General features: G+C 32.7%; 3 protein-coding genes and 1 long non-coding RNA gene across 9 annotated transcripts in view; 1 reads left to right on the top strand and 3 right to left on the bottom strand.

Annotated features, from left to right (window-relative positions):
- Positions 1-12338, bottom strand: part of LOC105840586 (malonyl-CoA decarboxylase, mitochondrial) — a 137086-nt gene extending 124748 nt beyond the window's left edge. For 3 of the 4 annotated variants that reach the window (XM_036288542.1, XM_036288545.1, XM_036288544.1), the window contains exons 1-2: positions 11221-11569; positions 10993-11133 (exon numbers count right to left, since the gene is read on the bottom strand). In XM_036288542.1, the coding sequence (XP_036144435.1) occupies positions 10993-11133; positions 11221-11430 (351 nt within the window). In that variant the 5' untranslated portion in view covers positions 11431-11569. The other variant, XM_036288543.1, reaches the window with a different exon arrangement.
- Positions 1-14990, top strand: part of LOC105834792 (CCR4-NOT transcription complex subunit 2) — a 182525-nt gene extending 167535 nt beyond the window's left edge. Inside the window, exons 8-10 of one of the 3 annotated variants that reach the window (XR_004963738.1) lie at positions 13029-13145; positions 13646-13667; positions 14829-14990. The gene's annotated coding sequence lies outside the window, so the exon portion shown is untranslated. Of the gene's footprint in view, positions 1-13028; positions 13146-13645; positions 13668-13850; positions 14482-14828 lie in introns of those variants that run through there. The other 2 variants (XR_004963739.1, XR_004963737.1) reach the window with 2 other exon arrangements.
- On the bottom strand, positions 121-3451 carry LOC118646184. The gene is made up of 2 exons (XM_036288549.1): positions 3256-3451; positions 121-2013 (listed from the first exon to the last, which is right to left on the bottom strand). The coding sequence occupies exon 2, from the start codon at positions 1325-1327 to the stop codon at positions 236-238; it is 1092 nt and encodes a 363-aa protein (XP_036144442.1). The 5' UTR covers positions 1328-2013; positions 3256-3451; the 3' UTR covers positions 121-235.
- Positions 13152-14822, bottom strand: LOC118646186. Its single transcript, XR_004963740.1, has 4 exons — positions 14627-14822; positions 13847-14427; positions 13604-13754; positions 13152-13293 (listed from the first exon to the last, which is right to left on the bottom strand). It is a non-coding gene; the product is annotated as an uncharacterized LOC118646186 (long non-coding RNA).
- Positions 14991-26199: the final 11209 nt, after the last annotated feature.

Raw genomic sequence — 26199 nt, 5'->3', positions numbered from 1 at the left:
AAAGATAATATAATATATAATTTAATAAGTTTGAAATATTAATTAAAAAATATTATTAAATAAAAATGAAAGTATAAATAAAGGAAAAGTGAAAAGAGGTTGAAGTAATTGTTACAAATATAATTTTACCAATATAAAATTTTTATTAAACAGAAATAAAAGAATACCAATATTTATTGCATGGGTAAGGAAAACTGCTAAAATCTTACCAAACATGTTTATAAATGTCTTATATTTATGGCACATATTCATTACAAAGATGATGTTCGTGGAAAAAATGTGTTATACAAAGCGATTTTCTACACCAAGAACAAGTTATAATGGCTATTTCGTCACAAAGATCGCATTTTACTTTAGAATTCTTTTTAAAACAAAAGTCTACTGGTGTTTCAAATTCTATCGGTATAACTTGCAGGTATTCATCGTATGCATTCTCTACGTACCCACTTTTAGTCCACGCATATTTAAATATATTTTGAAACCTGGGCGACGAGAATTGATGGTGTGTTAATGATTGTAATTTCAAGATATTATTTCTATTATAAAGATCTAAAGCCAGATTTAACAACATAATAGTATCAGAAAAGTATTTAATGAAATTCTTCCACAATCGAAATCCGTATACGTCTAATGGCTGTATTTTTCCCGTTGTACCGGCTGGAATAGTTAGGAAAACAATATCTGTTGCAGAATCTGGTTTAGTTTCTGAAACTATGTTAGGACAATGTCCACTCCACGAATCTAACAACAATACTGATTGTGGCCCGACATTCGGAAAAAATACTTCCTTTAGCCAAGTTTTTACATGATTTGATGTTAATTTGCCTGACTTTGAAGCCGTAACAAAGATATTAGGCGCGTTGAATAATGTTTCTTGTACTCTCGGACCAAATGTTCCTGTAATTTCTTTTAATACTATGAAAAGAGGTGATAATAATCTACCATCAGCCGAAATAGTCGGTTGAATTGTATAGCTATGCGTGGTTGCTGATATAGACTGTACTGTAGATTCTACGTTTTTAATACCTTTTTGAGCTAAAGTACGACCAGAATGAAATTCTAACTGAAATCCACTCTGATCTGAATTATAAATATTTTCCACGCCAAATCGATTAATATAATATTTTACGTTTGCAATAAATGTCTCGCATTTATTTTCTAAATCAGGTTTTGATAATAGAGACTTTTTTGTAACAAATTTTGTTATTTTTCTAGATACAATATTATGTTTTTTTAAATCTTTGTACCCATTTCTCTGAAGCTTTGAATCCTGCCACATTTTCTTCATTTTGTGTTTGAGAAGCCCATCGAGCGATGTCAATGTCATGAATGATGATTTTTTTTTAATGCTTTATTAAAATGGTCTAATGTGTATTGAGAATTTTTTTTTAATTTTTCTGGCCTACTACCACCTTGGATGAAATAATTTTCCCATCGTCGTAATTGTCGTATCGATGTAACTTGTCTAAATTTTTGCTTAACTCTTTCAAGCGATCTTGGTTTTGTCTTACCACTTTTCCAGTATTCCACAGCTTGCCTCTTATAATCGTTTGATATTGTTTTTTCAACTGAATCACAAATAACTTCTTCTGGAAAAGATTTTTTCTTTATCCGCCTCTAATAAATCAACTTTTTCCGCTTCTGGCACCTCATACTTATATATTATTATATTAAAATATTTTATTAATAATAAAATGCTTATAGATAACCTAAATTTTTTAATCAATAAATAAAAATTAAAGTTTACCGAAATAAAATTTTTAAATGATTAATAAAACTAATTTATTAAATAAATTATTTTATTCATTAAAAAACTTATCATCATCATAAAAATCTAAAGTTTCTTCCTCTTCTAATTGAAATTGTTCTTCATTTTTTATTTCTAATAGCATACGTCCAATTTTTTCATTCACTCGTCTTTCCTGCAATATTATCGGAGTATTCGGATAATCCAAACCATTGAAAGTTATAGCGAGTAAAAATATCACATTATATGGATTAAATTGCAGCATTCTAAAATATTAAAATTAAATATATATGTCAATCTTTTATTATATGTAAAAAATAATACACTTTATAATCAATAAATAGAATTATCTTCCCTGGTGGAAATATTTATACAATTTTTTATGCATTTCTATAAAAAATTAAAATTTTTCAAACAAATCAAAACTTTCTACAAATTAATGAAAATTGTAAAAATTTATGACAATTTGTATTAATGTAGTATTTTTGAGTTTCTACAATTTTTTACGAGCACTTTCATGAGCGACGTAATTAATTGTAGAAGTTGTACATTGTTGTAAAAATCACAACTATTCACAACTATCTACAACATTCTACGAATATTTTTATGACCGCATGTAATATATATACTTATAATATTTTTATCATTATTTTTATATTTTTATAACATATCTAATATTAGAATTGGATACGTTAATACCACTAATAAAAATATTTTTTAAATTTTTTACGCAAAAAATGCAAACACTACAATTTTTATGATATAATTACAACTTTGTACGATACATTATTTGTATGTCAAACAATGCGATTTGGGCCATGCTTGTAATATTTTATAGATTTGCGTAGAAAATTGTGATTTTCTATAATATTACAACGTATCTACGAAAAATTATACTTTTCATAGATGTTTGTAATTTTTCATAAATGTTTGTAAATTTTCATAGATGTTTGCAGTTTTCCATAAATTTTTCTACGTAAATCTATGAAAAATTACAAACATGGCCCAAATCGCGTTGTTTGAAATGTAAAAATAAAGTAGATGTATCGTACAAAGTTATAATTAAATCATAAAAAATTGTAGTCTTCGCATTTTTTGGGGGTAAAAAATTGTAAAAATATTTCTACCAGTTTCTATGATAGTTATGTCGTCTCAAACTCTTGATAAAAAAAATAATAAATCAAAATGAATTAGTCACCAAAACTGAATAATAATTATAGGGAGACCACAGTCAAGACATTAAAATAAATATTTGACATTTAAAGTAAATAAAAAATAATTTTGTAAACAAAATAGTTGTGCTAATACAGATGATTATAAAAAATAAGTAGAATCAATCACATCAATTACAACATTTATTGTTATGAAAATTGCTTTAAAAAATAATTTTTTTAGAAATATAAAATCGGAGAATAATATAAAAAATGACAAAAAATGAATGACGATGACAGAATTAAACGGCACACATTAAGAGAATAAAGAGTAATAAATTAAAAGCAGATATTTACATGTTCACGAAAGAACAATACTTGCGACAATACACTATCCAATATATTTGTTCACATTACCAACTACGAGCTGAAAATGCAGCTTCTCCTTTATACATTTATACGGATGTATATATGCAATACATTTTGCACACGACACCGGCGTATAAATTTAGCAACAGTGATAGACGGATTGGTTGTTCTTGCGCAGGCGTGAGGCTTCAATAAATTATCTATTAGTAATAGGAAGGAGATGTTTGGTCCCCATACAATTTTGCAAAAAATCTTACCAATATTTACCAAATAAAATACAATATTTATAAATTATTCTAATTAATACGAGAAAATATACATGCGTGTTTAATATGTGTAATGTGTTCACGTTTTTATAAATTTGCAAAAAAATTGTATGAGGATCAAATATCTCCTTCCTATTACTAATACATGCTTTATTGAAGCCTCACGCCTGCGCGAGAACAACCGATCCGTCTATCACTGTTGCTATATTTATACGTTGATGTCGTGTGCAAGATGTATGATCAAAGATCTCCTTCCTATTACTAATGGATATTCTACTGAAGCCTCACGTGATGCGCTTGCGCGAAAACAACCGGTCCCTCTATCAACACTGATATTAAAGTTATTTGTCCGTGTCGTATGCAAAATGTATATATACATCCGTATAAATGTATTTTCAAACTTTAAATTAAATTAAATTATATACTTATATACTTATCTTTATTATCAGAGCGTGCTACGTGCATATAGTGTAAATAATATAATTATGCAAATAGTTATTGCAGTTTATATTTTATATTTTTCTCTTGATATTATATATTTTGTTATATTGCATTTGCAGTTTTAAATGTTAAAAAATATTTTGCTTTATATTAATTTATATTCGCATTTGTAACAATGAAAATGTACGTAGGCACATACGTATATATATATATGCTACTTTTGTTATATATATGCATTTATGCTTTATATCGTGTAACACGTTGCGTATTATATAATTAAGATTAATCCATTTTTGTTTTAATATAAAAATATATGCAGAAGAAGCAGTTATTGAGTGTGACGCGACTAAAGAAATAACGCAACACTACTTCTAGCGCGGCACCTATAGCGCGAGATTACTATCTCGTTTTGTTAATAATTGAGAATGATGAAACCCATATGTTATTATATATGGGTGGATTCGGCTTTTAATGCTCTTTAATTTTTGTCCTTACAAAATTTTTAAATTGTCGAAAAAAAAGGGTGGGATAAATTAAAAAGTTTGAAATTTTAAAAAAATATAAATATACTATTGTAAAGAGTATAAAATGCCATAAAACTTTCGTATAGAACATTTTTTCATAAACCTTATATTTTCAAAGATATTCGCAAAAAACGAAAAAATGCGTTATTTTCGAAGGGTTGTTTCAACCCCTAAACGTCGAGATACGCAGATAAAAAAAATATGGATCTAATATTTTTTTATGTTCTACAACATATCTAAAGCTCATTAAAATCGGTGAGGGACAGTTCTGTCCGTTCCCTTGTTAGTCCTTAACCCAGGCAATCGCAGGCCCATCAAAAAGAGTTTCTGGTGGAAGTAACCACACCAATCACACACATTGGCGCCGATTTGCTATACCACTTCAACCTTTATGTCAACTTAAGAAAACAATGCCTACAAAACAACATTACAAGGTTAGAAGCAAAAGAATGGATCAAGGAAGTGACATACCTTTCAATACACACAATAGACCAGGATTTAGAATACCACCATTTAATGACCAAATTCCCTCATCTAATACAAACATCGATGGCACGTGCAGCACGAAAGTGGCAGCATGGAGTACACATTCCATTCAGATATGATCTTCCAGTGGCACGTTTCAGACATCTCATATCTAAAAAATTAAAGATTGCAAAAGCAGAAGGGAATATGCCGATCTTCAAACAGTCCTTGGGCTTCTCCTCTTCACATGGCATCAAAAAAAAAAGAATGACACCTGGCATCTTTGTAATGACTATAAGGGTCTAAATGCAGTAACGGTTCCGGATGGATACCCACTGCCACATATTTATGACTTTACCCAAAAACTTTATATAAAAAATCTTTTCCACATTGGACTTAATGAAAGCGTACCACCAAATTTCTATGGCTCAAGAGGATATTCCTAAAACGGCTGTCACACCATTTGGCTTATTTGAATTTACCTCCATGCCACTTGGATTAAAGAATGTTTCCCAAACGTTTCAGAAATTTATAAATAATATCTTTCAGGGGATGGACTTCGTATTTTGCTATTTTGATGACATCCTGGTAGCGTTGGAAACACAAGAGCAACATCAAGTACATCTACGCCTCGTATTTGAAAAACTATAGGCAGTAGGAATTCAAGTAAATACCGCAAAATGCAATTTCAGGGAAGTAAATTTCTTAGGCTACACCGTCTCAGAACATGGAATCAAGCCAACAAAAGACGAAGTCGCTGCCAAATGTAGTCCTATTAGTGCACCTCTGCAAAGGAACACGAGTCTGACGATGGATGCCTTGGAAACGGTAGTAGGTGTGGTATTGGAACAAATAGTAGACGGAAAGATGCAGCCTCTGGCCTTTTTTTCCAAGAAGTTAAGTGCTATGAAAACTAAATATAATACTTACGATCGCGAACTACTGGCTATAGACAAAGCATTAAACTATATATAAAATATCTAAAAGATTTAGTTTTAGGCAGGCAGCTAACTATCAAGACAGATCATAAGCCAATAACTTTTATTTTTAAGCAAAAATCAGACAAGTCCTCATCAAGACAAGCACGTAAATGGACTTTATTACGACAGAAATAGTCCACATTAAAAGTGTAGAAAATTCAGTGGCGGACGCATTATCTCGCATCAAAACTATCAATGCACCAGTACTTTTCAATACCGAAGAAATTGCAGCAAAACAGAAGGATGAGAAACTACCCCACATTCTGGAAGGATGTCACTACGTTTTGTAAGAAACGAAATAGTGAACACCCGTTGTTATTCGGATGGCGTGAGAGTAGCGCCGCGGCTGCGCCGCGAGCGAGAGGTGACGTGCTATGCTTCGTTTCCAGAGCCCGACTTCCGGGCCGGGTTTTGTACAAAATTCTGGCAAGCAGTGTGGTCACTCTCTATCGTGAAGGAAATTCGTGCGTACGAAACGGTTCTCGATTAGTCAGTCGATGTAATATTAGTAGTCGTAGTTGTAATTGGTAAAATACAAGTCTTTGTTCATACACTAAAAAGATTGAGTGAGTCGCAGCAAGCCTAACTTCCTGTCCAATCCCCTACGTTCCTACGGGAGTAATCTTCTTGACACTTAACCAATCGTATGCGGGACCGGCCATCGTGAATCACGATTCGTGATGGTGTCATGCGTACTTTCCACGTGCTCGCGCAATCGCTAAATCTGACTTTAATAACATCAGGATTACTTACAGTTTACAACTATTCAATCTCACTGGATCGAACAAAACGTTATATTGTGAGGTCACTTAGGAATCTGTCAGACCTGCATTCCAAAAGTACTGAGAAAGAAGCTTTTTGACGTGGTTTCAGAAATAATAGATATTCTAGACGAAAGTTTCCAACAGGTGCACTTGGACTTAGTGGGACCTTTACTTATCTCCAAAGGCTTTAGATACTGTTTAACTATGATAGACCGCTATTCAAGATAGCCTAAAGCAACACCATTAGCTGATATAATAGCGGAAACTATAGCGAATGCCTTTTTCGCGACATGGGTCTACAGATACGACATGCCTGCGGTAATAACAACATATTAGGGAACACAGTTTGAGGCTAAATTATTCAAAACACAATTTACTGGGATGTACGCGAACTAGAACCTCTCCAAGTGGAATTATTATTTGGAATGACCCTCAAAATTCCAGGTAATTTTTTAAAAATATCGATAACCAGATAAAGCCAGAAACATTTGTACAGCAACTCCGAGATAAAATGCGAAGAATACGACCTAAACCTGCTACTCATCATGGTATTAGAACACCGTTCATCCACAAAAATTTGCAACAAGCAATTCATGTATTTGTTAGAGACGACACCGTACGATAACCTTTACTTCAACCAGCTTACCAAGTCCATATGAAATTCTTGCAAAAATAAATAAAAAGCTTTACACTGTACTAGTAAAAAACAAACCATTCAACATATTGTTACGCGCGCTGTCCGGTATACTCTCCGTCCGCGAGTCAGCTGTCGAATCGGCGATGTCGATCGGCGGCGGCGGTCAGCTGTTTGGAGCCGGGCAACGGAAATTGACGAGAATAAACAAACAGTCGTTAAGAGGCATCGAGCCAGATCGGTCGTTAATTGTAAATGCTAAGAATAAAGCTGGGATAAAGTTCCGACAAGGGTAAACCTCCGATTGCGCTGAAATTTTAACCAAAGCTCACCCTTAATTAGAGAAGAAAGTCCCTAAAAGGATTTTTGGCAACAAAGCCTCATTTACCTCCCAGCCGCCTTCAAAGTTTTTACAGTTCTTACTAAATATCTCCGAAAATATTGATTTTAGAAAAAAAAGTTTGAAACAAAAAATGAAGCTCATAAATAGCTCTACAAAAAAGATTATATACATTTTTTACGTAAATTTATTATTTTGGCTGTTATGACCCAAAATAACTCGGCGGCGGTCAAATTGATCCCGTCGAACATTTTCTTTAACTTCTGTTTTATTAAATATGCGAAAATTTTTTAATTTAAAGGTTATATATATTTATTTAACGTAAAGAAAAGTTTAATTGCAAATTTGAAAAAAAAGTAATTTTTTTACAGTTTAACATAAAACAGAAAATTTTTCTATAATCTCGTTTTGCGAGAAATATATCTCGTTTCGCGTGGAAATTCGCAAAAGGTTGTGCAAAGAACGCGTGGACGGGGAAGGGCCCCGCCCCTCCCCGTAATTTTTTCTAACCTAACCTAACCCACACATTTTAAAGTCGATATTTGGTTAATGCGAAAACATTGGAAACGAACAACGTGGAAAGTCGCAAACCTATGTGATATAACTATACAAGCGTGGATGTCGTTTATTTTACGTTTTATAAATACAATACATGATAAATATTACCTTTTGTGTTATATGTTAAACTATAGTAATGTTTGTTTTATTTTAAATTATATTTTAAATTATAAAAATATTTGTTTTATGTTAAACTGTAAAAAAATTACTTTTTTTTCAAATTTACAATTAAACTTTTCTTTATGTTAAATAAATATATATAACCTTTAAATTAAAAAATATTCGCATATTTAGTAAAACAGGAATTAAAAAAAAATGTTTGACGGGGTCAATTTGACCCCTGCCGTTATTTTGGGTCATAACAGCCAAAATAATAAGTTTACGTAAAAAATGTATATAATCTTTTTTGTAGAGCCTTTTATGAGCTTCATTTTTTGTTTGAAACTTTTTTCTCTAAAATCAGTTCTCTAAAATCATTTTCGGAAATATTTAGTAAAAACTGTAAAAACTTTGAAGCGGGCTGGGAGGCAAACAAGGCTTTATCGTCAAAAATCCTTTCAGGGACTTTCTTTTCTAATCAAGGGTAAGCTTTGGTTAAAATTTCAGCGCGATCGAAGGTTTACCCTTTTCGGAACTGTACCCTAAAGCTGTTCGTTAAGAGTACGGAAGAGTGTCTTTTCATTTCCGCGAGCGTAACAATGACCTAATTTACACCGAGCACTTGGTACGCGTATCAAATAGTAAATAACTAGTAAATGTGTTTAATCATTGGCTGATCAGCTTAAATTCACTACTTGATACGCGTACCAAGTGCTCGGTGTAAACTAGGTTAATATCTATGGAGAGACTAAAACCAGCATATCTCACGCTAAAATAGAAGAAAATATTGCTGCAACAAAAAGCTGAAATACCAACTCAACATCAAGAAAACGCCAGCATACAGAAGAAAACAAAAGTAAAATTCAAATGAAAATACAAGACTTTTCTGAGGCAACGCTTAATTTTCTTAAGAATCTAGTCGACATATATTTACAATCTTGTGACCACCTTAATTCTGTAAGAAAGAGGTTGATAATGTAATAAAACAATCTTATCGTCAAAAATATTTGTGTAACAACCAAGGTCCTTGTTAGTAAATCCCTGAGACGCTGCACTTTGACATCAAGGTTGACAAGAGGAGATTTATATTGGCCTCCTGATAACTCTAAACGCTGATTCGTCTAACCATGATTGGTGAAATTGGCCCCTGACGAATTACATTGAATCACTTCATGAACAGAGTTGTTTTAAAATCTTTCTTAAAAATAAACATTTTTTAATTTCAAAAGCTTTATTTTTTATGCATAATTAGTTATATTATTTTTAAATGTTTATTTGATGCTTATATATTTTTTCACTTATTTATAAACATTAAAATAATAACATATAAGTCTTATTTATTAAGTTTTGTTTATTTTAATAATACTTTTCAATTCTTAGTTACTAAAAATAAATTTTTTAAATTTAATTATGTTTCAGAATTTTAAAATTAATTTTATTTAATTTTTATTTGTAATTTAAATTTTATTTTTAATATTTATTTTTATACAAAAAAAATAATAAATGTTAATTTTTATTTCATTTTGTTTATAATAAAAAATTTCATATATTTTTCTTGTTTTAATTTACACACATAATCCTGGGACTAGTCGGATTAAATAGAAAAAATTCTGAAATCTCGAGATCACTAAATCATCTCGGGATTAGAAACTCTAGTCATATCTGATCCATTACTCACAGCATGTCTGTACATAATTTAAAAATTATATGTATAAATTGTATATCAATAGTCCTTATCCTTGTTGCTTGTATTTTTTGCATGTAGATTTTTTCTTTGGTTTCTTTTTTTTTCCCTGTCTCCACGCTGTTGATGCATCATTTTCAACATCCTATATTTCAACTTTTATTTTTTAAAAATAAATGTAAATAATAAATGTTTAAAAAATAATGTCATCATCAATCATAAATGTGCTATTTTGGGATGATACCTTCCACAAAAGTCATATAAAAATATATAAATATATAAAGACAAAATATAGATGAGGCAAAATATACTCTAAATAAAAAGGCGTTTAATTGAATTTTTGCAGCAATTTTCAAAAATAAAATCAGTGTAAAAACATTTGCTTTTGACGAAAAATTCATATATTCTGTTTCACATATGCTCACATGTAGATTGTATCAGTTTTCTGTAATGTGCACTCTTCCAAATGTGCAAGTTATGAAAATCAATTAAAATTTTATTAACGTTTCTGTTAGCATATACAACAAAAATTTTAATTAGCAATTAGTGATATTAGTCTTCAGTAAAATACAACCCCTATAATGACAACTTAGAATGACATAATTTGCATAAACCTAACATCTATTACATTACTAAATTTGCAGGTTACACTTATGTAAATTACATTGTATGTAACAGCACCCTTATACACAAAGGCTAGGTTCAGGGAGACGCTATTAGTGCTAAAAGTATCATTCTACCCTTGTTGCTTAGTGAATGTCGAAGAAAGATAGAGCATGCTCACAGCACCAAAAGCGTGCTCTCTGAATCCAACTGAAGACATATATACTTACTCATCTGAAACTAGATGTTTTTATAGATTTCTATAGTGCATATAACATATCCTACATGGAATAAAACTGATTTCAGATAGGTAAGAATTATTATCTCCATGTGTATGTACAAATATAACTCACACAAAATAGTATACCTCGGTGCAAACTAATTTCCTGGCTACTTGGTATATATTGTCGTGTTGTACAGCATACCGTGAAGCTAATGTACGCAAAATTTGCTGGCGATTATCCTTGTTGCTTTCTGTATATCGAACGCAGAATGCACGTGTCCTGTTCTATAAATATCTTCTGATATACAATCTCTATAAGACAGAAAGAAAATTGCGCTTTATATCATACAATTAAAAAATATAGTTTGTAACCTCTATGATCCAATTGCTAATGTTAGTATCCTTGAATTTAAAAATTTCCTGCAGTTCCTCATCTACGGATGTGGTGTTTGCTTTGGCATGTAAATCGGTCGTTCCATATTCGCGTTTAACGTTGCGTTTTAACGTATTTGCAAACTTTAGTTCAGTTGCCAATCTATAACGATAAATATTCGGAAATTCATAGAGAAGTTTTCCTAACATTATAACAAATATAATTTATCTTCTTCTTTTCCTTAAGGCACCCGTCTCTGTTCGCTGGAGGGACGATTCGGTCTAAAATAAAATTTATATAAATATTAAAATCTACACAACTTGCATAAGCGCATAATCATATGCCATGATATACCAGCACATGGTGGAAGAATACTGGTCTGTTCTTTCTATCTGCACTGTTGCACTGGTGCAATAAATTAGAATGAGAAAAAATATACTTGTCTTACTTTAACTTATAGCACCGGTGCAACAGTGCAGCTAGAAAGAACAGACCACAAAGGTGTGCTCTTGCACATATGAGTGCAACCTAAAAATAACCAATCTAACAACCAATAAAAAATGTGCTCCAGATACCGCCATCTTGTTGCGGCAATTTGAATTTGGCATACGTATTATTATTGGTTTAACTTATTTTTGTGTTTAAATTGTGATTGTTTCGTTATTTTTACTTTAAGATAATTTTTTAAAAATTACGATATTCTAATTTAAAATAATGCGTTTTAAAATTACTTCCCAGCAAACACCAAATATAAATGCAATATAACGTGGGAGTAACATGTAATGTAACAGATGTTACACTCTATTTATATTATAGTTACGAAACTTTACTACATATATGTGATGTAACAAAGTTATGAAGCTATAATATTACTCCGTTATTTGTATGTTACAATAACCGAACAGTGATGTAACTACAATGTTGCGTGGTTACACAACAATTGTTTTATTTATGTTATATGGATATTATAAAATTTGAATCTTGTGAGACTCTAACCTCAATCGCACAACGTACATCTCGTGCTATTAGGCGCGCTTTCCGCTAGTGGATGCTATAATGACGAAAGAGAAACGTTGTTTTCTTGCAACTTGACTTTAATCAGGTAATCCTTTATGTTTTTTAAGTCAACATTTATTAAAGATTATATAAAAAGGTGTAGAAAATGTTGCTGCATTTAATTAACATATATTATTTTTCTTATGTATAATATACATCATAAATAACTTATTATAATCTTTCCTACATGTTTTGTAGGTTATGTTTAGTCAGCAACAACATAATAGATTTATAAGTTATAACCGCCTTTATATATTTTTTATTTTTGATACTACATGTTAATTCGATACAACACATGTATTGTGGAATTGACGTACATTGATAATTATACATTTTAGATCCATCATACAATTTCGACAAAATTGTATACGCTGCTTATTCGATGCATTTTTGCACAAAATGAACAAAAAAGTATGGCAGATAAAAGTTCTACTCCATCTTGCGAAGCAATAAATTTATCGTTAAAGTTAAAACTAACAGATATGTATATTATCAAACCTATTATTGACAAAATACATAACGATATGTTTCCTGTTTTGATCCGCACAACTACATATTTTTATATTTAAATAATGTATTTCTTAAGTAAATTTAAAGATAATTTATTATTTGGGCTGCTAGTTTTACATACATTTCTAGTTACAAAAGTCACCTAGCATATGTGTAAATTATGCAATATATAAAGGCAGTTATAAACTTATAAATATAATTTATAAAGACGTATCATATTAAAACTAATTTTATATTACAGGATTCTGCCAATTATTCTTACATCATTCGGACAACTGTTCTTCTTAAAATTTAAAAGAACGTAAAGAATAACTGAAGTTTATAAAAGCTGAAGAAATTTTCACAAGGATTAGAACAGGTAAGAATAAACTATAGCCATTATATGTTTTTAGAATAAAACCCAGCAAATTAGAGATGGGAATAATCAAATGTTCCTTCTCAAGTTCCACTTTTGTGCACATTTCCAGATAATCATACGCACATCCACTGGTCATTCTTAAATTATTCTATAAATAAAAATATTTTATTTTGTCTTTCGTCTCATATATGCCTATTTTGTAGTCTTTCGTCTTATACATGCCTCAATTTACAAACAATTAAGTTAGAGAATCAAAAATATAAATAAAAATTCTGAATGTTATTATTGTGAATGTATGAAGAGAATTGTATTAATTAGAATAAATTATTTCGGGAACAGAGTATTTAAATACTTACTTTTTAGTTTTTAATGTAACTAAGAGCTTTATCAGTATATTTCTGAGGCGTATATCTGGCTGACACAAAATGCATGACAATTACTAAATGACTAAGACTTACAGATGATCCTTGACATTCATAAACATATTTCCTATATTACAGCCTGCGACCACATCATCGGCAGGTTAGTTGAGTGATATTAGTCTGTATACTTTGTTGTAATTGTTTCAGATCAGATTTCACGCTTTTTATTTATTTCAGTAACAACTATCTAAAAAAGATAGTTGTACGATACCTTTAAGAGCCACACAGTTGCAACACACTATTAAAATAAAATTATAATATTTGTCATTATTCTCTTACCTAGCCTGCCATAAGATAATGCCATAAAATAACATACTTGAAGAACTAGGAAGTACACCTTTAGATAATCCTTTTGATATGAATTGCTCTGTCAATTCTCTATACATATAATGGTTCGCTGAGCTAAAACAGGGATGAACTTTGGTGAATTTTTTATCAATAGCATACATCAGCTTACAAGAAAGAGAATTTTGGTGTAACAGCCAACAATTTTTTAATAATGTATTAATAAAATTTCTTACTGTTTCTCTTTAAAATTCGAATAATAAATATGATAATAATGATATGATAATCTCATCAAATTGCTTGTTCTTTATTAAATCTTTTGTAAAGGTTTTCTCGGAACAAGTTAGATTGTAATAGATACTTTCTCACACAAAAAATAAATTGTTCACTTCATCCTATAACTTTTTTAGTAAAATTATGTTATTTGATACCTTCAAGGTCCACATATTCTGTTCGGCACACTGTAAATTCCAAGCTGTGAGGTTGATCTCTCTTTTACATCTTTCTTTCCTTACTCGTCTACTCTTCTACTTTACGCTCAAATAGTGTTTCTGCCTCTCTTGCTTTTAATATAACTAAAAATAAAACATAACACAAAGTATTCATCTTATCTCAGAATACTTACTCCATACAAAAAAATAAAAATTTTGTGAGACTTATCTGATTATACAATCCATAGTGTTAGACTAAACTTTAAATTAAGCACAGCCGTATTTCCCTTCACGATAAAATATGCAAATTATGCATAAAACTGAAAATTGACTCGCTACTAACCTCGCGCACATCATCATGTTGCGGCGTTGCGCGTGCAGACGCGTGCACTGGCGTGCAAAATAGCGAGATGCGTACAATCGTACATGCGCATGACAGTTCATTCGTACCAATCCGAATATTCTAAATACGTATTTAATATTCTATATATGTTTAGTGTATTGGTGAGCGTTATATAATATTATTTATTACTTACTTTTTACAGAAAACTGAACTCAAATGGAAGCGCTTGCACTCTCATGTCACTATCATGTCCTGACAATTTCGGATTTTATAAAACTATAGGAGATGTTGTGATTGACGTTGAGATTGTGATTGACATCTGGAGCAGAGCTATAATTTTGTTTAACATTACATGAAGTTTATTTAATGTTTTTCTCTTATTTTCCCTCGTTTTTTGTTTTGAAAAGTTATTTTTAAAATATTTTACTAATAATCATAAAGTATAATATGTATATATTTGTTTAGATATAAGCTTATTTTGTTGATAAATATGTGTTAAATATATTAAGAAGTTTATTAAAAAAACTATTTTTAATGTTATCTTTTTCCTTCATAATTATACCTATTTTTTATAATTTTAGCACTTATAATTTCCAGGAAGTCAAATTCTTAAATTAATTTTACATAAAACAACGAAATTGCATTCAAAGAGTATTTTTTGTTTTATGTGAAATTAATTTAAGTACTTGACCTCCTGGGAATTATGTGCTAAAATATATACATGTACATATATAACAACACTGTATTTTTTATAACAGCAATATAATAGTTCATATTGCCATTACAAAACATCTCGGTTATGGTTATCTAACAGTTCAGTTCTATGTTATATTTGTGTTATATAACTACAACATCACATGAGTGGGAAATTATAACTAACAGGAATGTTACATGTAACGTTCATGTAATATTATCTGTTACATTCCGTTTTATTGCAGCAATGTAATGGTTATATATTGGTGTTTGCTGGGTTTCTAATTTAATTTTATATAACTTTTGATAAAGTTGGTTTTTTGTTCATACAATTTTTAATGTAATAAAATTAATTCTATAAATATAAACTCTTAACTATATTTAGTTCAAAATTTTTTAATTTATACTCAATCTTGATATTTAATAATAAAAAGTAGATTAAAATATACATGTAAATTATGAAAAATAATCATAAACTAAAAAAAGTAATTTTTTAAAAATAAAATTATCTAATTTTATTTGTAACTTTTTGTAGTAACATTTGATACATTTTTAATTTTAATTTAATTAAGTAGAAATACATTGTAATTGTAGAATTAAAAATAGTAGAAAAAAAGTAGAAATACATTTTACAACAAACAAAATATAAACAAATCTAAATATTTGAATTAAATTTCAAATATTTAGATTCAGAAATAAAATAAACATAAAAATAAAAAGTTAAAAGTATTTTATTTCATAAAAAAGTAAAAATTATACAAAATTCAGAGGAATAAATATTCAAACATAAATACATTCCAAGCTCTGCATTATTTTTTTATATTTGTAATTTTTCTCATCTTTTTTCGTTTCCACTTCATAATGCAACCTCACGTGAATATCCAGTGAACACATTTTATAGCGGCAATATAACATGGAAGTTACAAGTAATTTAACATTGTTATTCTTGTGATATGTAGGTGCTATCCCAGTGAAAAATAGTACATCGAATCGACATCGATTCGACATCGAAATCATCATTTCGATGTCGATTCGACGTCGAATTGATGTCGAATTCATTATCGTTTCCCGCTGGGATATGACATGGAAATAACCTGTTACGTAATATTTGTTATACGCAAGTGATATAGCTGTTATACATCGTTTTGGCGTTACAGTTATTCAACAAAAATTGTATAATCGTAACATAAGGGCCACCGCACAAACTCTTCCATAACGCGTTACGTTACGTTAAGTACTCCATACGAACTTAAGTTGTACTTAAAATTTCACTTAAATCAACGCACAAAGAAATCCTTAACGTAAGAACTTAAGAACTTACGTTAAAAGTTTCTTTGTGCGTTGATGTAAGTTTAATTTTAAGTACGAACTTAGATTTATGGAGCACTTAACGTAACGTAACGTGTTACGAAAAAGCTTGTGCGGTGGCCCTAACACGTTCGTATCAATGTTATTACGGAACGATGCGTCGTAGTTGACTCAGAACCCAGGTAGCAAGCTCACGTCATTTTGACGTCCCAAAATGGTCATTTACTGAGTATTCTTGACGTCACGAAATGACGCCCTTATGACGTTAAAATGACGGTCGAATGTCACAAATTCCTGACGTCATGAAATGTACCGTATTTTGACGTCATGGAATGACGTGAACAATATGTTGTCAAAAAGATTTGTAAACGATATCCTGTTTCTGAAAATCATAACATAAAGAGACTTTTAAAAGATAACATCCCAGTGAACACAGTAATATAGCAGCAGTGTAACAGCAATGTAACCGAATATAACAGGTTACGTTACTCTGAAATTACACGTAACTTACATGTAAGTTACAATTTCCGACTCAGCAATATAACATGTTATAATTACATGTTATCTAACCGTTACACAACAGTTACAAAAAGAAATAAAATAAAATAAAAATTTCATTTTTTTGAAATTATTTTTATCAAGCACATACTACATTTAGAATAAATTTTTATTAATTAATTAAATTTAAATTATGTAATTTTTTATTTTATTCTTACTTGCCGCTGCTAGGTTTGAACCCGCGCGGGACCTTAGGACGAACCTTGTACTTTACCTGCTACGCCAATTTGACTCATCGATATGGGTACTTGTTATTGTCTACATATACTTATATGTTATAAACTGACGCAACTATATTATTTTTTATAAAAGCAATTAAATTTTGCAAAACATATTGAAAATAAATAGCATTAATTTATTTACTTATTAATTTCATTGTTAAATTTATCTTTTTCTATAACCTTAATAATTAATTTGATGGAAATTGCGATCTATTTAGCACTAATCTTTGAAGCGTTCAAATGATTAATTAGATGGTTAACTATATAGATCGTAATTCTAAGAAAAAATTGAATAGTATACATTTATTATTCTGTTTTTGTTTAGCACGTGATGAATTTCAATTTTGTGCATTTTTTGTGCGCAGTAATTGTAGACAAACCATTATTTTTGAAAACATTATTTTTATAATAATTTTTTTTATTATCAAATAGATCTGTTATTCAGGATGTTATAATGTTGTCTGATTTCTGAGTCAACTACGATGCATCGTTCCGTAATAACATTGATACGAACGTGTTATGTTACGATTATACAATTTTTGTTAAATAACTATAACGCCAAAACGATGTATAACAGCTATATCACTTGCGTATAACAAATATTACGTAACAGGTTATTTCTATGTCATATAGCACCTACATATCACAAGAATAACAATGTTAAATTACATGTAACTTCCATGTTATATTGCCGCTATAAAATGTGTTCACTGGGATATAATGTCAGAATGTTAACCAATGCATTGTTTTTTGAGAACAGAAAGATATCATGAAACTGATATCTAAAAGATTTCTTAAATCGAATATCTTTAAACTGCAACTAAAGAAAAATAAAATAAAATAAAAATTTCATTTTTTGTAATTATTTTTATCAACAGCACATACTAAATTTAGGACAAATTTTTATTAATTAATTAAATTTAAATTATATTATTTTATTTTATTCTTACTTGCCGCTGGTAGGTTTGAACGCGGGACCTTAGGATTACGAACCTTGTACTCTAGCTGCTACGCCAATTTGACTCATCGATATGGGTACTTGTTATTGTCTACATATACCTACCCCTATAACCATTTCTGCTGTGACAAATGTTGACAACAGATTCTGTTGCCAAAAAGGCGACAAATGAGAAACATATCTTGTCATTGCAAACACTATTAGCAGATATTCAGCAAATATTTAGCAACGTCTGTCATCAGAATACATGACAAAATAATAGTGAACTGCGAGCAGATTTATTGAAAGTATTGATAACAGATTGACGACAAACACCAAAGTGCAAACAATGTAAGCAAATTGCCTGTAGAAATGCAACAACATTTGTGTGTCAAAGTACGCGACAGATTGATACCAGAAATGCAGCAGATCTGTCGAAATGTCAAATTGGCAATAAAAAGTGCGGCACCGTAGATAGGCGGCTTATTTTCTCGGGAGTAAAATGCAGTCAACTCGCTACATAAAGACCACTCGCAGCGCGAAGGTAAGCAAAAATTATCTTCCTTCGCTGCGCCTGCTGAAGAGTCCGATGTGGCGGAGGACCGCCACATTATACTTTTATGATACAGAACTGGTAGTATTTTCATTTTTTTGGAATGAGATTTAACTACAAAGAAATTTAATAAAATTAATTGCACCTAGAATAGATGATATACCTGCGATATAAATGGAGAAAATAGATAGGTCAATTGATCCCCCCTATAGGAAATATTAGATGCTAAGGAGAGGGTTGGGTAAATTATTTAATCTGTTCCTACTCCTGAATTAATAAATCTTCCCAGGAGATTGCTTACATCGATTCTCAAATAAAATTATAACTGTGATGAAAGAAGAAATGAAAAGATTCGACAAATCTGTCGCCAATCTGTCATCATTTATGAATACAGATCTGTTGCATATTTGGCGCAAATCTGCTGTGAGTTTACGTTGCAACATCTGTTCTCAATTTGCTGCGTGAATTTGTCATTGTATTACTAGTGACAGGTCTGCTCTGGTGTTGCACCCAATTTGATATCAGGATTTGATAACAATTTTTGCTTGCAATTGGGGCGCACTCGAGGACACAGTAGGCCATGGTTTTGGCAGCCTGATTCCGCAAGAAATTTTTAGCAGTCTGCTGACAATTTGGTAGCAAATGGTTAGCTGGGTATATGTTATAAACTGACGCAATTATATTATTTTTTATAAAAGCAATTAAATTTTGCAAAACATATTAAAAATAAATAGCATTAATTTATTTACTTATTAATTTCATTGTTAAATTTATCTTTTTCCATAACCTTAATAATAAAGAAATAACATTTTCAAGAAACTTAAATGAAATTCTTCAATGAGATATCTCAAAGACCGCTCTTAGTAGACGTCTCTGATAAATGTTACCATTTTGACATCATTTCCAAGATATCTAATGTTTTCTTAAAAAAGTTCTCTTAAAGTTAAATATAATATGTTTATACAATATGCTTATGCCTTACGCCTTAAATCTCATTGTAGACACTGCTTTAGACCGTGTCTAAAATACATCTTAATGACGTCTTTATGTCCCGATTTTGGATGCGTGCTGTCTGGGAAAATAATCGTCAAATCATGACTGAAATATGACTACGAAATGACGTCACATCATGACGTCAATTTTAGGTCATGTAAAAAAATGGTCATTTTGACGACATATGACCAGATATGACCATTTTGGGACGTCAAAATGACGTAGGCTTGCTACCTGGGAAATCAGACAACATTATAACATCCTGAATGATAAATCTATTTGATAATAAAAAAAATTATTATAAAGAAAATGTTTTCAAAAATAACGGTTTGTCTACAATTACTGCGCACAAAAAATGCACAAAATCGAAATTCATTATGTGCTGAACAAAAACAGAATAATAAATGTATACTATTCAGTTTTTCTTAGAATTACGATCTATATAGTTAACCATCTAATTAATCATTTGAACGCTTCAAAGATTAGTGCTAAATAGATCGCAATTTCCATCAAATTATTAAGGTTATGGAAAAAGATAAATTTAACAATGAAATTAATAAGTAAATAAATTAATGCTGTTTATTTTTAATATGTTTTGCAAAATTTAATTGCTTTTATAAAAAATAATATAGTTGCGTCAGTTTATAACATATAGGTATATGTAGACAATAACGAGTACTCATATTGATGAGTCAAATTGGCACAGCAGGTCGAGTACAAGGTTTGTCATCCTAAGGTTCCGGGTTCAAACCTAGCAGCGGCACGTAAGAATAAAATAAAAAATAACATAATTTAAATTTAATTAATTAATAAAAATTTATTCTAAATTTAGTATGTGCTGTTTATACAAATAATTTTCAAAAAATAAAATTTATATTTTATTTTATTTTTCTTTGTAACTGTTGTGTAACGGTTAAATAACATGTAATTATAACATGTTATATTGCTGAGTCGGAAATTGTAACTTACATGTAAGTTACGTGTAATTTCAGAGTAACGTAACCTGATATATTTGGTTACATTGTTGTTATACTGCTAATATATTACTGTGTTTACTGGGAAGTACCTATATCGATGAGTCAAATTGGCGTAGCAGGTAGAGTACAAGGTTCGTCATCCTAAGGTCCCGGGTTCAAACGTAGCAACGGCAAGTAAGAATAAAATAAAAAATTACATAATTTAAATTTAATTAATTAATAAAAATTTATTCTAAATGTAGTATGTGCTGTTGATAAAAATAATTTTAAAAAAGTGAAATTTTTATTTTATTTTATTTTTCTTTGTAACTGTTGTGTAACGGTTAGATAACATGTAATTATAACATGTTATATTGCTGAGTCGGAAATTGTAACTTACATGTAAGTTACGTGTAATTTCAGAGTAACGTAACCTGTTATATTCGGTTACATTGCTGTTACACTGCTGCTATATTACTGTGTTCACTGGGACTTTAAACAATACTTTAAAAATACATGATTGTGTTACATAATTACTATTTTAATGAAGTTAATAATCTTATCATACATTGAAAACAGAGTATTTTTAATTGTGTAGTGTTTTGCGATATTAATCAATTTTATTTAATGATAACAGAGTACATACAAAAGTTTGGTCTCGGCGGAACCGTTGCGAGATTCAAAAAAGATGTTAGCACGAGCGAAGGACGCAAAACAAAACGTATTATTACTTCGACGGCGCGATCTGTTCTCTCCTCCGTTTCTTATCTCTCACCAAGTCTTACACACAGCCGAATTTTCCCACCATCCGACTACCAGTGCCGTCACAAAATTTGGTCCCCACACTCGGCCGTCCTGATCGAGTATTCGACCCGAATACTAGTCATCTCCGCCGCTGTCATCGATTTCCGAAACTTCATTGTCGTCTTCACCGCTGATCCACGACTTCATATGGTCTGCTGCCGATGATGTCTGGAGAGGTCCCTCATGTTCACCGACCTTGCGCACATTATAGCGATCATTGCGCAGAACTCTCACAATTTCGTACGGCCCAAGATACTTAGACGCTAACTTGAGACCAGGCATCTGTTGCGTGCGTTTGATAGCCACAAGGTCTCCCTCTCGATAACGAAAAGACGCTTTTCTTCTTTTATTAAAATTAATTCTATTTTCTTTCTGAATTTTAATAATATTTTCTCGAGCTTGTCATCGAAACAACAAATTCATTTTCTAATAATTCCCTGATATTAGGATCGTCACGAATACGCGGATCGACTCCAAATAATACGCGAAAAGGCGTCGTTTTAATGCTTCGGTGCGGCGTTGTGTTTAAACATAATTGCGCAGCGTCAATATATTTATACCATTCATTATGCTTTGGAGCTGATAGTTTAGTAAGCAATGGTATCAAGGTACGGTTAACGCGCTCAACTTGACCGTTAGATCGTGGTATTCCCGTAGTTGTTAAGATATGCTGCACGTTCTCCGTCCGGCAATATTCTTCAAATTCTCGCGACGTAAAAGCTGAACCTCTATCCGAAATTATCCGTCTGGGATTGCCAAAAATAGACGATTGCCTTTTCAAACGACTAACTACCTCAGCCGCGCCTGTCGATTTGGTCGCATATAACCATGTAAATTTAGAAAATGCGTCAACGATTACAAAAATGTTATAACTCTTCTTGGTAGATGGCAAGGGTCCCAGATGATCGATATGAAATGTATCTAGTGGCACAGTTCCCTTCTCAATAGGATTTAAGAAGCCTTCTTGTTTTCCTTGTTTTTTCTCCGCCAGAATACAGGCAACACAGTTTGCCACAACGCTTTCGACTTTAGAACGTAAATTCGGGATCCAGTAATCAGCTCTAACCAACGTCTCCGTTTTGTTGACGCCAAAATGGCCTTGTTCGTGTACCTTCCTTATTATTTGTGTTTGCATGACCTTAGGAATGATCATCCGTATGTCGTCTCCTATTTCCTTGTACAAGATTCCTCCGCGAATTATATGGTCGCTTATTTCTCCTCGCTCAGTCGCCTCGAAAATTTTTGCCAAGCAAGCATCCTCTCGCTGCGCCCTCCTTAAACGCGTCGCCAATCCATCTCTGCATTCGCTTACTACTAAACAAGATGGTAGTGGATTTCGACTCAGGGCGTCGACATGCGTCATGCTCTTGCCAGGTCGATGCTCCACGACATATTGAAACTCTTCCAACAGTAGTGCCCATCGGGCCACTCGCACGCATAAGTCCCTCTTTGCCATTGTCAACGCAAACGACTGACAATCAGTTACAATTTTGAACGGTATGCCTAATAAATATACTCGAAAACGTCTAAGCGCTCGCACTATCGCAAGGACTTCTAGCCCATAACTCGTATACTTTTCTTCCGCCGGAGTAGTTTTACCGCTCGCGTAATATACAGGGTGTAATAATCGATCTTCGCTATTTCTTTGTAATAATATCGCTCCGTAACCATACTTCGACGCGTCAGTATGTAATTCGGTTTCCGCATTAGCTCGATATAAACTTAACACCGGTCGCCTACTCAACATAGCCTTTAACCGCTCAAACGCTTCTCTTTCGGCTACACCAAATTGAAACCGTTCACCCGCTCTCAACAAGTTCGACAATGGACGAGCCACAATGCTATAACCCGGAATGAATTTGCGAAAATATCCGCTCAATCCGAGAAAAGCCTGCACCTGACGCACACATTGCGGCTCAGGGAAGCACATGACGGCCCTGGTCTTCAGCTCAGATGGACGGATTGTACCATTCTCGACAACATGGCCTAAAAACTCGACTTTTCTTTGTAAGAAGCTACATTTTTTCCAATTTATCGCTAATCCGGCTTGACTCGCAACATTCAAAACGGTTTTAAGATTATTCAGCCCGTCATCTTCATTATTCGAAAGTACAATTAAATCGTCTAAATACGTCAACACAATTTTTCTTTTTGCTAGATCTCGGAAGACCGCGTTAATAAACCTTTGAAAGACGGAAGGCGAGTTGCATAAACCAAATGGTACTCTTAAAAATTTGAACTGGCCATCAGTACAACGAAAGATGTATATTTTATACTTGCTTCGTCCATTCGAACGTGAAAAAACCCGTTCTTCAAATCGAGTGTACTAAACACCTCAGCGTCCTGCAACCGATCCAACTGATCTTCGATCAGAGGGAGAGGATATCTATCTTTAACTATATTTTTATTTAACAATCTATAATCTACGCAGAGTCTGTAGGAGCTATCTTTCTTTTTTACCAACACAACGGGACTGGCAAAATCGGACGTAGAAGGTCGAACAATGCCCTGTCTCTCCCATTCTTCGATTTGCGCATTTACAATATCTTTTTCCGTTTGCGATAAACGTCTCGCCTTTTGGTATATCGGCTCGTCATTTTTTAAAACTATCGCCATCTTAATATCAACCTCACGCAATTTATTTGGTTTATAATTTACAATTAACTCTGTCACCGCTCGCTTATGATTTACGTTTCGTATATATGAGACATCTATCTCACTCGCACTCTGCACCGCGTCAATCGCAAGAATCTCCGATCGTCCCTCGTTGTCAATTACCGGTTCGCATATCGGTTTTATTGAAATTACGCCGCGCTTTACATTAACTTCTACGGAGTCAAAAAAATCGGTGCCAATTAACAAACCGTGCTGTAAAACCCCGTCCGAAACAACATAAATAAATATAGGGAAAGAATGTCCGTCTATCGAAATTTCTGTCTTAAATCGTCCTAACGTTGTCGCGCTGTAATTTCCGACGCCGCAAAATTCTATTCTCGATGCTTCTAATTTAGGCGATCCAATTAACGCGTATTCGCTCGCACGCATAATTGAAATGTCGCTACCGGTGTCCATTAATGCTACAAAAATTTGGCCGTTCACTATCACTTCTTTCGTATATTTTTTACGAGGCATGCACGAAACAGACGCGACCGCAGTCTCCTTCGGCTTAACGATTTTTTTCGGACATTTTGACGCGATATGCCCATAGTCACGGCACTCAAAGCATTTAGTGCCCCTCTCCTTCATGGGACAACTCGCACTCAAATGATCTCGCGCACCACAATTAAAACATCGTCGATCACGGGTGTTCCTCTCGCCGTTTTCGCCTCTCACATCTCCGTCGGCTCGTCGCGGCCGTTCGCCTCTCGCTGCTCCATTCCGCTCCTCCCGTCGGCCGTGATTCGGCGCGCCGCGATCCCTCAGAGTCACTCTCTCGAACGCGCTTATCAGTGCATCAGTCGTTGTAAATTGTTGTATCCGCGCCTGGTCACGCAATGCCGCGTCCGGAATACCGTCCACGATGTGCTCGATCAAGTCATCTTGGTCGATCGGAACGCGATTGCCCATAATTATTTTTTCGTGAACATATTCGTGGAAACTTTCGTCTTTTTTCCATACGCGGTTGTTTGCGAATCACGCAATATAAAATCGCTGGGACCCTGCGGATGGGAGCAGGGTGAGAGGACGTTGTGACAATAATGCTCACGAAATGAATTAAATAGATATTTAATGATTATATTACATTGATCAGAATGAATCTAATCGATCACAGAAAGTGAAGTTGTTCAAATGAGATTGTCCATGCACGCATTCTAAACTGAGCTTACGAGATTTCACTGTGAAAATAATCTGTCTATTCACTCGCTCGGGTCGATTATACTAATCGAGCACCGGCCTGGTGAAGGTGATGCCCCTGAGCCGTGTGAACCACGTGGCGCCGGCCTGCGCTATACGTGGTGAGTTTGAGCAGGCGTTGGTGATGCACTTGAGTTCACAGATGCGACGACTAATGAGTTGACTAATTGTTCTTGAGAGCACAGAATGAGAATGTCCACGAGCTGAGAAACACTAAAAGCTGCCTGATGTACGATCACTCGTATGTACACACGGAAGCCATAGCAAAAACACACTGCCGGTCACAGCCCGTCTTCCCGAGCCGGTCGGGCCTGCGCGTGCGCGATGCGCCGATCCTAGTTATGGTCTTTTCCGTGGCGCCGGCGGATGCTGCCATCTAGCCGGTTCGCGAAATTACTATTCAATGATTCTTGAACAGCGGTTCTCGAATTTTCGGCGCAACACGACTCTACTTTCGCGGTGTTGAAACATCGCTCGTAATTTGCCTATGATTTCTTCAAGCGGCAAGCTTAAATATTCTGGTCTCGAATGAAACCATTCCAATGCTTTCTTTTTGAGTCGCATTTCAATTAATACTTTAACGTGATCGTCTTCTAAACGATAAGTAGTACGCAAAAATCTTAGCTGCTTTTCCCACGTATCGAAATTGTTGCCAATACCGTCAAACTCGTTCAACAAATCCGCTATCGTTGTAA

Source organism: Monomorium pharaonis, chromosome 6 (genome assembly GCF_013373865.1).
Source record: "Monomorium pharaonis isolate MP-MQ-018 chromosome 6, ASM1337386v2, whole genome shotgun sequence".
Taxonomy (NCBI): domain Eukaryota; kingdom Metazoa; phylum Arthropoda; class Insecta; order Hymenoptera; family Formicidae; genus Monomorium; species Monomorium pharaonis.
This window is presented reverse-complemented; position numbering and strand designations above follow the sequence as displayed.